This window comes from Triturus cristatus, chromosome 11 (genome assembly GCF_964204655.1).
Source record: "Triturus cristatus chromosome 11, aTriCri1.1, whole genome shotgun sequence".
Classification (NCBI taxonomy): domain Eukaryota; kingdom Metazoa; phylum Chordata; class Amphibia; order Caudata; family Salamandridae; genus Triturus; species Triturus cristatus.
The window spans coordinates 585,014,478-585,028,626 of NC_140594.1; the positions used below are offsets into that span (position 1 = coordinate 585,014,478).

General features: G+C 44.7%; 1 protein-coding gene across 10 annotated transcripts in view; it reads right to left on the bottom strand.

Annotated features, from left to right (window-relative positions):
- Window positions 1-14,149, bottom strand: part of XPO7 (exportin 7) — a 598,229-nt gene that overhangs the window by 298,553 nt on the left and 285,527 nt on the right. For all 10 annotated transcript variants that reach the window (XM_085633849.1, XM_085633846.1, XM_085633854.1 and 7 more), the window contains 2 exons: window positions 2,314-2,486; window positions 638-831 (listed from right to left, as the gene is read on the bottom strand). In XM_085633849.1, coding sequence (XP_085489975.1) covers window positions 638-831; window positions 2,314-2,486 — 367 coding nt within the window. The remainder of the gene's footprint in view (window positions 1-637; window positions 832-2,313; window positions 2,487-14,149) is intronic.

Here is a 14,149-nt window from a genome sequence, read left to right on the forward strand (position 1 = left end):
GAAAGAAATTTTCTCAATAGCCTTTTGTAAACACAATCTGCCAGGCACCTCTTGGGGTTCTTACAAGGGTTGTTACAAGCTAGTAGAGAGTAAAATGATCCACGCAAATGGTTGCTAAATTAAATACTGAATGTACTATTATAACAAACATGCATCAGGGTGGCCTAGCATGAGCACCAGTAATATTAAACAAATTATCCAAGTTCAATGCTAGAAAACCTTGGAATTCCAATAAGTTGTTTGGAAGCATGACATCCCTCTCCCCTTCCCTTCTTTTCAAAGTCTTTCACAGGTTATCAACTATGTATGTGATATTTTGCTAAAGTCGAAGACAAATATTAATTGTTTCAACCGAATGCTCTTCGTATGAATTTGCATTCGAAATTCTCATACAAAATTAAGCACACACACATTTGCTATTGCACACATTATGTAAACATCTTTTGCTCGTCCTGCTTGCAAAACCCAATAAAGAAAAGGTACGGTTGGTTGCCAAAATTTTGCAGTTACTTGCAAATAATATATTTTTTTAAAGGACGAAAAAAGCACTATCTCAGTACAATGCTGGCCTGGCCCTCAGACATGACACGCTTGCACAGAAGTGGATATGGAAGTATAAGTTTTTGGAGACTTTCACCTTCTTGCACAGTGATGTCCATAGCATTCAGGGTAGTGCTCTGCAGCAGTTCCTGGTAAGTCTGAGCAGACTGGTCAAAGAGCTGCACAAGGAGGGCACAGGTCTTCTCATACTCGCAGCGGCCAATAGTGGAGAGCTGATCCAGCTGTTGCTGTACCAGGCCTGTATCATCCAAGGGGTCCTCCAGGCCATCTCTGCAGTCAGAGTGAAATGGGATCACAGCGAGGAATATTAAAGGTAAAAGGACCACACACCAGACTCAAATAAGCAGATTAACACCAAAGAGAAACAAACACCATTTTCACCACGACATGGAGAAACCCCTTTCAAACATGAAAATAGTTCTAAAAAAATAGATTTTAGTCTTCTAAATTTCAGTGTGTTTTTACAAAGTATCAGTGATTGCACAGCAGTTAGTGCTAGCAGCAGAAGCAAGACTGTACTACTACAAATATTAGTGCCTCTGAAGAGACTAGGTCAAGGGGGAGAGAAGAAATAAGAGGCACATTATCACTTGCACAACTATTTTGCATTGATAGTGTTGCTAGATGAGTCAATGTCACAGCAGACAACATTCCAGAACGAGTCTAAGGGTTTACAAATCATCATCATTTGGAAGTTACTTTAATATTTTTTTTTTTTTAAAGTACCTGAATACAGTACGTTTCTACAAGAAACGCACACTAAAAGTATTGTGTGGTACAGTTATTTGGTAATCATACGCCAAACCAATCTATAAATATTTAATAAAAAGTCCCTAACCTCTCATCTCAGAGTCACTCCCTTCACCCGTGCACAGCAGAGGACAGTGCTTCGTAACCCAAAACACTAAAGCCAGCTATCTTGCAAACACTGCGTAGTTCCCTGACCCACCAACGGAATGCCAACACGGCAGTATCAACCACATCACTACTCGGCTTTGACACTGTATACAGTGTTCCTCTACATCCCAAAGACCTACACAGCACATCAGAAACTATCTGTGATAGGAAATTTACTATATTCATATTTTTAGATATCACAATTTACCTGAGCTGGGTGTCAACATGTGTCATTGTAAATATAGACTTGGTGGCAGGGTTTACACAAGGCTTTGTATTTTTTTCTAAGGGATAGTGCGGTACAACAAGGAGCAAGTGTAGAGTTGATCGTGTGACAACTGTTAAGACGGTGCATGAAAATGTTCAGCATTCACATCATACATAAACTTTACAATAGTAACTGAGTCAGCCATCATGTCAATCACTTGCACGTGTGTTCTTCACAACACCTCATGGACAAGGACAGTACACATACTAAGCTAGTTAACATATATCAAATGTGCCATAATTCTACAGAGCCAGGCACCTGTAAACACTCAGACGGTACAGTAGAGCGGCTATATAATATAACATGCTAGAGTCGGATTGAGCCTTGCCAGCACTCCGTTATAAGCCACAGATGACTGGTACTAATAATATTTAAGAAAGGCGCCTTTGAAACCTCTGGCTCTACAACAGGTAACCTACCCTGGGATATCCTAGAGCTACTCATCTTGGAAACGCTTAGCCTAGTATGTCAACTAGATATCACGTGACCAGTTTCATTGACAGCCTTCAGAGACCACCTGTACCTTTGACGCAAAACAGAAATTTCCTGTGGCAAGAAATGTGCCCCAACCAAACAGAGTTGCTCACCTTAATATTATGTGCACAGATTCCAGCCTGGAAGTGATGTACGATTTTGTCACCTCAGGTGTGTATGTTTCTAGCATGTGAGGCTCTGTAGCTTTGACGTAGGGAACAGATGCTGCTAGTCGTTGCCAAAGGCTAAGGAGGTAATGCACGCTGTTTGGGGCGAACTCCCAGTGCTAATGAGAAACAACGTCAATAGCAGGTGAACAAAAGAAATTTAACGTTAAAAGTTAATAAGCAACGTCAATAGGAAGCAACTAGAAGAGCAATGCTACCAGAATTAATGAGGAGTAATGTCTGGAGATGACAAAAAGAACAGTAAAACTCCAGAACCTTAAAACTAATGAAGAATGAGGTCACGGGGGAGAACAAGAATAAAGTGTGCCGCATTAACTGAAAACTAGACAGAAGGATACTAATTTCAGCATTATTGTGGATTTAATGTTAACAGTGCAATACAGTAAAACTCAGTGTGCTAATGTAAACAGAAGAGCAATGCTAGCCTGAGAAAGGCTGTTGAAGTCTTGTCATTGGTAACTGCATTACACTATCAGGTCAGTTAAGATTTCAAATACAAAGTTAGAGGAGCACATTGACCTAAAGTAATACATTTTTAGCTACAACAAAAAATATTAGCAAAGAGTCCCCACTTCCATAACATATTACAGTGGACGTTTTCTTCGTGCTCGTACTAGGGAGCACCAAAACGCCTATCAGGCGTATAACTGCGAAGCAAGAGCAGACGTAAATTCAGGGCTCTTCTGAATACAACAAGAAGGTTGTGGTTATTTCAACATAGCAATTTAAGGTGGAAGACAGGAATACACAAGCGGATTGCGGTGAGCTGTTTTAGGAGTAACTGATACAATTTGCTCTTTTGGACGAAATGTTCTTTCAATATGTGGTGTTCTGGATCGTGTTATTGTTGAGCATTGGAATTAGTTGAACACTGGAGTGAGTGATTTATTGTCTTGCTGAGAGTTTGGATTACACATGCCTGAATAGTTTGCTCTGAAGAAGTCCTGTGAAACAGGGATGAAACGCGTAGGCTGTGTTCTAGTTGTGTCAAGACTTTTGTACAACGTTGTTGTAACGCATGAATAAAAAGAAAAAAGAAAAAAACACAGAGCTTTTCCCCCTTTTTTTGAGAAAATAAAGTTCATGTTGTCTCACGTGTAATATTGACTTGAATATAAATGCATAATATATGCTATGGAAGTGGGGACTATTTGCTAATAGTTTTTGTTGTAGCAAAAGGAATATGCTACTTACCAGTATGCATCTGTTCTTGGCATGTAGAGCTGCAGATCTACACACTTGTGCATAGATCGCCACCTGGTGTTGGGCCCGGATGTTTGCAGTTTGTTTTTCCTCTTGGAAAGTCTTTGGAAGTCACTTGGTCGGTGACTCCTCCTTTAGATCGTATTGCGCATGGGCTTCAGCTCCATTTTCAGATTGTTTTTCGCCAGCAGGGAAAGATGGAGCGTAGTAATAATAGTGAAGATGCCCATGTGTGTGCTATCTAAATAAGATAAACTGGGACAGATACAGGTAGCCGGGGAGGCGGGTGTAGATCTGCAGCTCTTCATGCCAAGAACAGATGCATACTGGTAAGTAGCATATTCCGTTCGAGGCATATGAGCTGCAGATTACACACTTGTGCATAGATTATATAGCAGTACCCACCGTTAGCGGCGACCACCCGTATCTGTTGCAGTGATTTGAAATAATGTTTTGAGTACAGCCTGGCCCACACTAGCTTGTTGCTTAGTTTGCACATCTACACAATAGTGTTTGGTGAAAGTGTGCGGTGTTGACCATGTAGCTGCTTTGCAGATATCATCTAATGGGATGTTCCCTAAGGATGCCATGGAAACCCCTATTTATCGTGTAGAATGGGCTTTCGGGGGAATGGATAGCGTTCGCTTTGCTTTATGGTAGCAGATTTGAATGCATTTTACAATTCACCTATGTGAGAAAGTGCCATCTTTCTTGCATGGTATGCCCCCACTTTTTGCTAAATTGCTGAATGTACTTCGATTGAGTGTACCCTGGGTTCCTGCCAATCAGGTGCCCAGGGCCTATGTTCCTTCCTTAAACCACACAAACTCCAAATTGGCAAACCCTAGCCACATGTCAGCCCCTAGTAAATGGTACCCTAGGTACCCAGGGCCTTGTGGCCAGGGAAGGCCTCTAAGGGCTGCAGCACTCATTGTGCCACCCTTAGAGGCCCTGTACCCTTACACACACACACTGCCTTTGCAGGCTGAGTGTCTGGGTGCAGGACAAAACAAAGTCGACATGGCACACATCACTGTGTACCATGCCCATCACCTACACTGCCAAGGCATATGTCAGCCACCCCTCTAGCTGGGTGCATTACGCCTATGGTGTGGGCACAGGAGCAGGAGCCCTGTGCCCCTACAGTACCCGGGTCCATTCCTGGGCACTGTAAGTGCAGTGCTGTCATTTAAGAGTACATGGTGCTGAGAGCTTGTCAAACACGAGCTCCACAGCACCATATTGGCAACACTGAAGCCTGGGAAGTTTGGTATCAAACTTCTCAGCACATTGAACCCACACTGATGCCAGTGTAGGATTTAATGTACTAAGCACCCCAGAGGGCATCTTAGAGATGCCCCCTTACAGCTAACTTACAATCCACGTCTGCTCTGAGGCTGCCCAGGCTGCCACACAGCAGACACGTTGCTGGACCCCTGGGTGGGAGAGCCCCTGCTCTCCCGGGCCTGCAACAATGCACATACTGGGTGAGGTGAGAAATCTCCTCCCCCAGGATGAGCAAAGGGAAGCTTCAAAGGCAGGCCGCCATTTGGAGTTTCCCCAGGCCACTGCAACCCCCCACTCTGGCGGGAAGCTTGGCCGGAAACCCCATACAAGGACAGGGGATGTGCCAGCCTGCCCACCCCACCCCTCAGGTGGGGGAGGCGAGGTGAAGCACATCTCCGGGCTCTCGCCATCTTGAAGATGGGAGGCCCTACCCTATCAGGATTAGGCTACTGTCCCCCTCCCACAGGAGAGAGGCAGGATAGAGGGTGTACCCACCCCAGGACAAGGACCCATTGGTCCCTGGCCTTCACCTACCTGTAACGCCCCTAAATCTAGTATTTAGGGGCACCCTGAACCTTCCTTCCTTAGATTCCAGATAGAAAATTACAAGAAGAGCAAGAAGAACAAAGACCTGCCCTGCAGCTGCTAAAAAGAGAAGAAGACACCAACTGCTTAGGCCCCAGCCCTACCGGCCTGTCGACTCTCGAACCTGCACCAGCGCGGCATCTCTCGTGGCCAGCAACCTCACCAACCCCGGAGGACCTGGCTACCTTTTGGCTCTAAGCCCCTGGGACTCCCATGAGTAGAGGCTCTACTCAAGAAACCTATTTTAACCCCTGGCAGCAGCCCGGAACCGCGGACCCAACACACTCTGCACCAGCCAAGCCTGGCCAGTGCCGGAGTGGACAAAGACCCCGAGTCCGGCACCCAAGGACCCCCCTCGACATCCCGGAAGAAGCCTGCAGCCTCAAAACCAAGTGACACCCCAACCGCGATCAACCAGAGGGTAAGATTCCCGACGTCAAAAGGCACCCCTGCACCAGGCGCCCTGCGGCCCCCTGTGCCCAATCCCGGGGTACCCACCTAACCTACAACTACCCAACTTACCTCTCGAAGTGGTGGTGGCACCTGAAACATCCTCGTCCCCGAGCCTGCAGCCTTTTTCCAAACCGGAACATTCCCATTGATTTCCATTGAGCGCCCGAAGGCTCAAAAGCACCCTGCACCCAGCCGCCCGAGTGGCCCTGGCAGTGCCCTCTCTACACTAACCTACTTCCCCACTTGCCCTGAGTAAGTGACCAGGAGCCCAGCTCCCACAGCCGCGTGGCTTGCCAGACAGCAGCCACCAACCAAGGCCCCCCTATCCCTCATAGGATAACATTGGGCCTAACTCTCTCTGCACCCGGCCGTCCTGAAACCGCTGAGGGTGAACCAACTGTACCTACCTGACACTGGGGGACCCCTGAGTCCATGCCCGGAATTTCAACTCTGCCAGTCGAGTACTTACCCTTAAACCGCTAACTTCATTTTTCTCATAGGGTAACATTGACTGGCTTTTTCTTCAAAAATCTTCTAAGTGTGAACTTTTCAAAACTGCAAAAATTCACCAAAAATCAGCCAAGTGACAAAAACGAATTTACTCACCTGCTCCTAGGTGAGCTCCCAGTGCTGGATCTTGGTGCCCAGCCCTGACCCTGAAAAGTGTTCACAACTATACTTACCTCTAACTCATTTTTCTCCCATAGGAAACCATTGTCTGCTTTTCTGTGAAATTTCTTCTAAGTGTCTATTTTTGCAAATTTGAAATATTCTTTTAAAATCGTACCATTTCTGCAAACGAAATTACTTACCTGTTTTTGATAAGGACCCCAGTCCTGGGTCTAGGTACCCAGTCCTGGATTACTAAAGTAACAATAAAGTACTCTACCTGCAATTTGAATTTCTTGCCATAGAGATCCATTGAATGTTTTCTTTGAAATATTTTCTAAGTGCTAACTTTTGAAATAGCTAAATATTATTTAAAAATCATTACAGTTATTAAGTCGACTTTCATCACTTGATTCTGAATACTGACCCAAGGCTGGTTCTAGGAGCCTGACCTGGAATTCCAAAAGTAATCTGAAAAGTAATTTATTACAAATAACCTGAATTTACCATTGAGCTCAATGCATTGTTTTGTTTAGGAAATAGGATTGTTTATTGCAACCAACTGTGACTGTTTACACAAATTTATTGCTTAAGACAAAAGTATTTATATTCAACCTCTCATTCTGAGAAAGTATATTTTTACCCCCTTTGTGGTTCTAAAAATAAAACAAGCATATATTTTATATATATAAACCATTGGCCTAGAGTTCAGTTATTGAGTGTGTGAAACCATTTGCTGACTGAGTGTGTACAATAAATGCTTTACACTGTCCTCTGGTACTGCCTTACTGCTCGACCAAGCTACCACTTTTGAGAGTAAGGTCATACCTAACTTTGACCTCTATCAGCCTCTGGGGGACTGTGGACTCTGTACACCCTGTACCTATTAGGGAACAGTATATACAGAGCCACTTTCTCACAACCTAGCTATCCCTGATTTTGAGATGGGGTTGCCTTTGTGCGGTGGAGAGAAAGAAACAAACAGTTGTGTGGTATTACGGAAAGGTTGTGTTCTTTGAATGTAGTAGAGTAAGGTTCGTTTGACATCCAGTGTGTGAAGAGCCCTTTCTGCCACGGTCTGTGGTTGCGAGAAAAATACTGGTAGTTCTACTGTTTGGTTTAGGTGAAAGGGAGAAATGACTTTAGGGAGGAATTTTGGGTTGGTACGGAGAACAACCTTCTTGTGGTGCATTTGGAGAAAGGGTTCTTGAATGGTAAGTGCTTGTATCTCACTGACCCTTCTAAGGGAAGTGATGGCTACAAGAAAAGTGTTTTTCCATGTTAGGAATTGTAGTTCGCATTTGTGCAGAGGTTCGAAGGGAGGCCCATTAGCCTTGTGAGAACGATATTTAAGTTCCACACAGGTGAGGGTGGCACTCTGGGGGGAATTATTCTTTTAAGGCCTTCCATGAAGGCTTTGATGGCAGGCACTCTAAAGAGTGATAGATGTTGCCTGTTTTGTAGGTAAGCTGCAATAGCTGCGAGGTGTAGTCGAATGGACGTGTAGGCTAGATTGCACCTTTGTAGGTGGAGTAAGTAGCCTATGATGTGTTGAATGGACACGTCCAGTGGATTGATGGTGTTGTTATGGCAATAAACAACAAAACGTTTCCACTTAGCGGCGTAGCACGCTCTAGGTCTTCTAGCTTCTCTGATGACGTTCATACAGTCAGGGGGAAGATTTAGGTATCCGAATTCTAGGATTTCAGGAGCCAGATCGCAAGGTTGAGCTGCGCTGGGTCCGGTTGTTTGATCTCTCCATGGTTCTGGGTTAAGAGGTGTGGAGAGAGGTGTAGTTTTTGGTGCGGTACTACAGATAGTTCCAGCAGTGTGGTATACCACGGTTGTCTGGTCCATGTTGGAGCTACAAGGATTAGTGTGAGGGAGTGTTGTTGTAGTTTGCGCACCACTAGTGGAATGAGTGGGAGAGGCGGATAAGCGTACGCAAATCTGCCTGACCAGTTCATCCATATCGCATTTCCTTTGGACAATGGGTGTGGGTATCTGGCGGCGAAGCTTGGGCATTTGGCGTTTGTGGGTGGCGAAGAGGTCTATCTGTGGATGCCCCCACATTTGAAAGTACCGGTGAAGAACTTGCGGGTGAAGCTCCCACTTGTGGATCTGTTGTGTCTGCCTGCTGAGCAGATCTGCCACTGTATTTTGGACTCCTGGGACATGCTGAGCTAGGAGAAAGATTTTCTGGGGTATTGCCCATCTCCATATGCTCTGTGCTAGGTGAGAGAGCTGTGGAGAGTGTGTGCCGCCTTGTTTTTGAATATAATACATGGCTGTCATGTTGTCTGTTCGGATCACGACTGCCTTGCCTGAAATTTGAGTTTGAAAAGATTTTAGGGCTAAGAAGATTGCTAGTAACTCCAGATGGTTGATATGGAGTAACTTTTGTTGAGGTGTCCACTTGCCCTGTGTGGTGAGATGTAGTAGATGAGCTCCCAAGTCGGAGAGCGATGCGTCCGTTGTCAGTACTATTTGAGGAACCGGGTCCAGGAACAGTCGACCTTTGGAAAGGTTTGAGGTGTTCCACCACTGCAGAGAGCGATGGGTGCGACCGTCTACCAACACCAGATGTTAATTGACCCTGGGCCTGGTTCCATTGGCGCGCTAAGCACTCTTGGAGAGGACGCATCTGGAGTATTGCGTGAGGTACTATGAAAATGCAAGAGGCCATCATCCCTATTAGTTGCATAAACACTCGAGCTGGAAGGGAGTGTTGTGCTATGAATTTTGTGCGTAGAGCTTGAATGCTTGCAATCCTGGCAGGATTGGGGTAGGCTAGTGCTCTTGAGGTGTCTATGGTGGCACCGAGGTATTGTTTTATGTGGGATGGTTGGAGATGGGACTTTTGGTGGTTTACTGTGAAGCCCAGCTGGTGGAGTAGTTGAATGGTGGTAGACATGTGTTGTACACACTGATTGTATGACCTGGCTTTTATCAGCCAGTCGTCTAAGTATGGGAAGACGTAGATATGTTGTTTTTGCAAATGTGCTGCCACCACTGCTAGGCACTTGGTGAATGCCCTTGGCGCTGTTGTGACTCCGAAAGGGTGCACTTTGAATTGGAAGTGTTGTCCGTCCACTACAAATCTGAGGTACTTCCGGTGAGCTTTGTGCACTGGAATGTGGAAATAAGCGTCTTTTAGGTCTAAGGTGGTCAAAAAGTCGTTTTGGGAGTGGAGCGGAAGTACCTGCTGAAGCGTTACCATATGAAAATGGTCTGCGTGTATGTATGTGTTTAGGGGCCGGAGATCTAGGATGGGTCCAGAGACTCGTCCCTTTTTGGTATGAGAAAATATAGGGAGTAGACTCCCATGTTTTGTTGGTTGGTAGGAACGGGTTCTATTGCCTGTTTCTGTAGGAGGGAGATTACCTCCTGCTTTATGAGTATTAAATGTTCTTGTGACATTGGGCGCTGCCTGGGTGGAATGTTTGGGGGGGGGGGGGGGGGGGGGGGGGTAGATATTAGTTCCAGGCAGTAGCCTGACCGAATTATTTGTGTTACCCATTTGTCTGAGGTGATGGTAGCCCAGACAGGAAGGAAATGTTGGAGTCTGCCCACGACCGGAGTGGAATGGTCTGGGGGGAGCAGGGGGAAGTCATTGGGTAGGCGTTGTGGCAGAGCGGGCGTTGTTTGTTTTGCCTCTGCCTTTATTATTGTTACCTCTATAGCCGCCTCTTTGATAACCCCTCGTGAAGGTGGACTGAGTAGGGGATTTGTATGAAGTGGACGCGGTGTCTGAATAGTAGCCTCTAGATGTAGTTCGAAAGGAAGAGCGGCGAAAGGAGCGTCTAGGAGGGTGTGACTGTAAGGCTCCCATGGACTTCGCCGTATCCGTATCCTTCTTCATTTTTTCAAGGGCCTCATCCACTTTTGGGCCAAATAGATGTTCCTGGTCAAAGGGATGGTTAAGGATGGAGGCTTGTACCTCCGGTTTAAACCCTGATATTCTTAGCCAAGCATGGCGACGGAGGAGGACGCTGGTACTGATGGCCCTGGAAGCTGTGTCTGCTGCATCTAGGGCACAGCGTACAGAGGTGTTAGTAATAGTCTTACCCTCTTGAATTAGTTAGTTGACCCTAGCTTTATATTTTTCAGGGAGGTGGTGCATTATGCTTTCTAACTCGTCATAATGTGCCCTGTCATATCTGGCCAATAGCGCTTGAGTATTGGCGATATGCCACATATTGGCTGCTTGTGACGTAGTGCACTTTCCTGATGCGTCCAGTAGCTTTGACTCTTTGTCAGGTGGTGGTGCTTCGCCTGACGCCTGGGAATTTGCCGTTTTACGTGCAGTGGATACCGCTAGAGAATCTAGAGGCGCTGGCCCTCTGATGTAGGAGGGATCTGTGGGGGCAGCTTTGTATTTTTTGTCGATGCGCGGGTTAATGACCCTGGCCCTAACTGGGTCCTTAAAAACTTCTGGCGCATGCTTTACCACTCCTTTACCGGGTATTGACAGGTTGAGAGCCTGTATACAACTGAGCACTGTTCACAAAGTGTCCTTCCCGACACTGGTTTGTTTGAAACTTTTGTTTTTAATTTTCAGCATTAAATCAAAGTTTACTCTGAACTTTTATACATGGTTGTCAGATGTGACAGCTTTCAAAAAAGTAACAGTTTGCTCCAATACAAATTTGTGTCATTTGTACAAGAATAACATTGATACAATCAGTTATACACATGTTACCAAGTTGTATATGCTGAACATGTTGTAGTAACATAAAAACTTATACACAGCAGAAAGAATTGCTAAATGCCCAATGCATTTCGGAACCAGCCGGTTCCTTCGTCAGGGGCCGATCTGCAAAATAAACCGAACCATATTTCTAGTTAGGATCATGTGGTGGGGGCTCAATCTCAATAGCTCTGATACAAGACAGACGTGTTTAACAACAAGTTACCTGTTTAACTGTGTGATTGGATGTTCACTGGGTGTAAAAAAACTCATATGTCTGGAAGAATGAAAAAGCAGACCGAATTATATGAATGCAAGTAATCAAAAACTGGGGTCCTAATACAAGTAAACGGAAATCGGTGTCAAGATACAATGAAAAGATCTGTTCATACCTTAGGAGAGGTCATCGACTGTGAAGCTGTAGAGGTAAAGAATAGTACCGTTTGTGAACTGGTAGCGAGTCAACTCAATTCAAATCGACGTGCACACTGTTTAAGATAACACGCAAAGAAAACTAGCCGTTGCAATGGTAATAGTGTGTTCATACCTTAATAGAAGTTATCGGCTGAGAGACTGTTGAAAAAGTAACAGTACCGTTTGTGAGCTTTCAATGCGGCTTTAGCGTGCATAGTATTAAAATTTACACACAAAGAGACATTGCCGTAAGGTTAGATAGCTTAAATCTTACCTTCGTAGATTCGATAGTAAGCTGTTTAAAAACAAGAGAGAAAAGAGAAAAGAAACCGGACTTTGTAAGTGAACGAAAATGTTAGCGGAATAACATGGCGCGCTGCCACAACGGTCTAGGCTTCAGAAAGTGCGTCGCAGAAATCTCACCTGGAGAAAATCTCTTAAACGAAGTAGCAGACGTCTCGGGAATACCAGTGAGCAGGTTCGAAACGCCAGAATGGCATACTCTTATATAGGTGGAGCGGATAGAAACTGACGCCGGAAGTCACCGGCAATAACAACAGACTCGATGAACTCAAGTGAGGTCTAAATAGCCGATGTTCTCAGGGTCTATACGGGGGCCATATTGGAACGGAAACGTAACGCAATGAAGTAAGAGGCGAGAAGTAGAATGCAGGGAGAAACGTAAATAATACAAACTCTAGACAAAGTCCCCAGATAAGATAAGATATAGAATGAAAAATACCACGGAGGTAGCAACTAGAGGTCCTAAAAAGCGTTAGAAGTTTAAATCTACATGGATCCGAGGAAATTGATCTTACGGACTCATCTGCCCCTAAAAAAATGTGAACAACACGGTAGTGTACAACAAAGTTTGCGCGTTGATGTTTAGGTGTGCATCTAACGGCGTTTGGAGAATATTATCAGTTTCTGAAACCACTACATAGTTTTTGATGGCCTTGGTTGCTGTGTGTAGTGATGTTGTGTGTGTGTGTAACACAAAATTGGAAGAAGTGTAGTTGCGGGGTTATGGACAAATAAAGCAAATATGATGCTAAGCCTTAAGGAATGCTGCCTGGTTTAAAGGAGATATTTACAATCAGATAAAACATGACATATCCATCCGGTCATTAAGACCTGTCGGGATCACGAAATTCAAACCACGAAGTACTTTTCAAGCACCTGTGTCACACAAGATGTTGGACACATTCGAGATTCTCATTAAGAAGGACATCAAAAACCTAGGATTACGTCCCAACACACACTGGAACCTAACAAACCAGGAAAGGATTACATTGAGAACCCTTGCCAGAAATTCGGACATTACCATTCAACCCGCTGACAAAGGGGGAGCAATCGTCATCATGGACACAGAATTCTATTCAACACAGGTCAACATGCACGTGAATGATCAATCCACATATCTACTCCTACAAACTGACCCTACACCACAACTGGAAATCATTTTGCAGGGAATATTGCAAAAAGCTTACGATCTAGGATGGATCGACGAACAAACCAGGCAGTACCTTACCACACCAAATCCACGCAGACCACATCTCTATATGTTACCAAAGATACACAAAAACCTTCATCAACCTCCCTTCAGACCTATTGTCTCTGGATGCGGTTCAATTTTTGATGCCATAGGAAAATACTTGGATCATTACTTACAGAGATTTGTGCAAAACTGGTGGTCATACACCAAGGACACTACTGAGTTTTTAAAGAAACTCCAGCATATTCAACTCAATATCCAACCAACATGGCTACTGTGCACTATTGATGTGGTGGCTCTCTACACCTCTATCCCTCATTCCATGGGTCTGGAGGCAGTAGAATGGGCCTTACTCCAACGTGAAGACATCAACACAGAGAAGGTGTTCATCTTGCAACTGTTACACTTTTGCCTTCACCACAGTTACTTCAAATGGAATGAACATTTTTATGCCCAACTCTCGGGAACATCTATGGGCTTTCCAGGAGCTCCTTCATATGCCAATATTTTCATGGCGATGTTCGAACAAGAACACATCATGGATACAACTCAATGGTGGACGAATATTTACACCTACAGTCGATATATTGATGACATCTTTTTGGTCTGGACTAACTCCCAGCAACTCCTGGAAGAAATGATACTGACTTTGAATTCCCATAATCCCAGGATACAATTCACTCACAGGATTGAAACACAAACCATCCAATTCCTTGATGTTACTATTAATAAAAACCTTGATGGCCCAGGACTCTCGACTACGATCTATACTAAACCTACTGATCGTAACAACGCGCTACATTTCTCAAGTTTTCATCCCAGTAACCTCATTCACAACTTACCTTACTCTCAGTTCATTCGTATTAAACGGATCTGCTCTAATACGGGCGATAGTATGACGAAGATTGATGAACAGAAAGTAAAATACCATGAGCGTGGGTACCCTCCAACCATCATTGACTCTTGTGCACAACGAGCATTGACCAAGACACGAGAAAATTTATTGATACCAACAAGCAGGGATA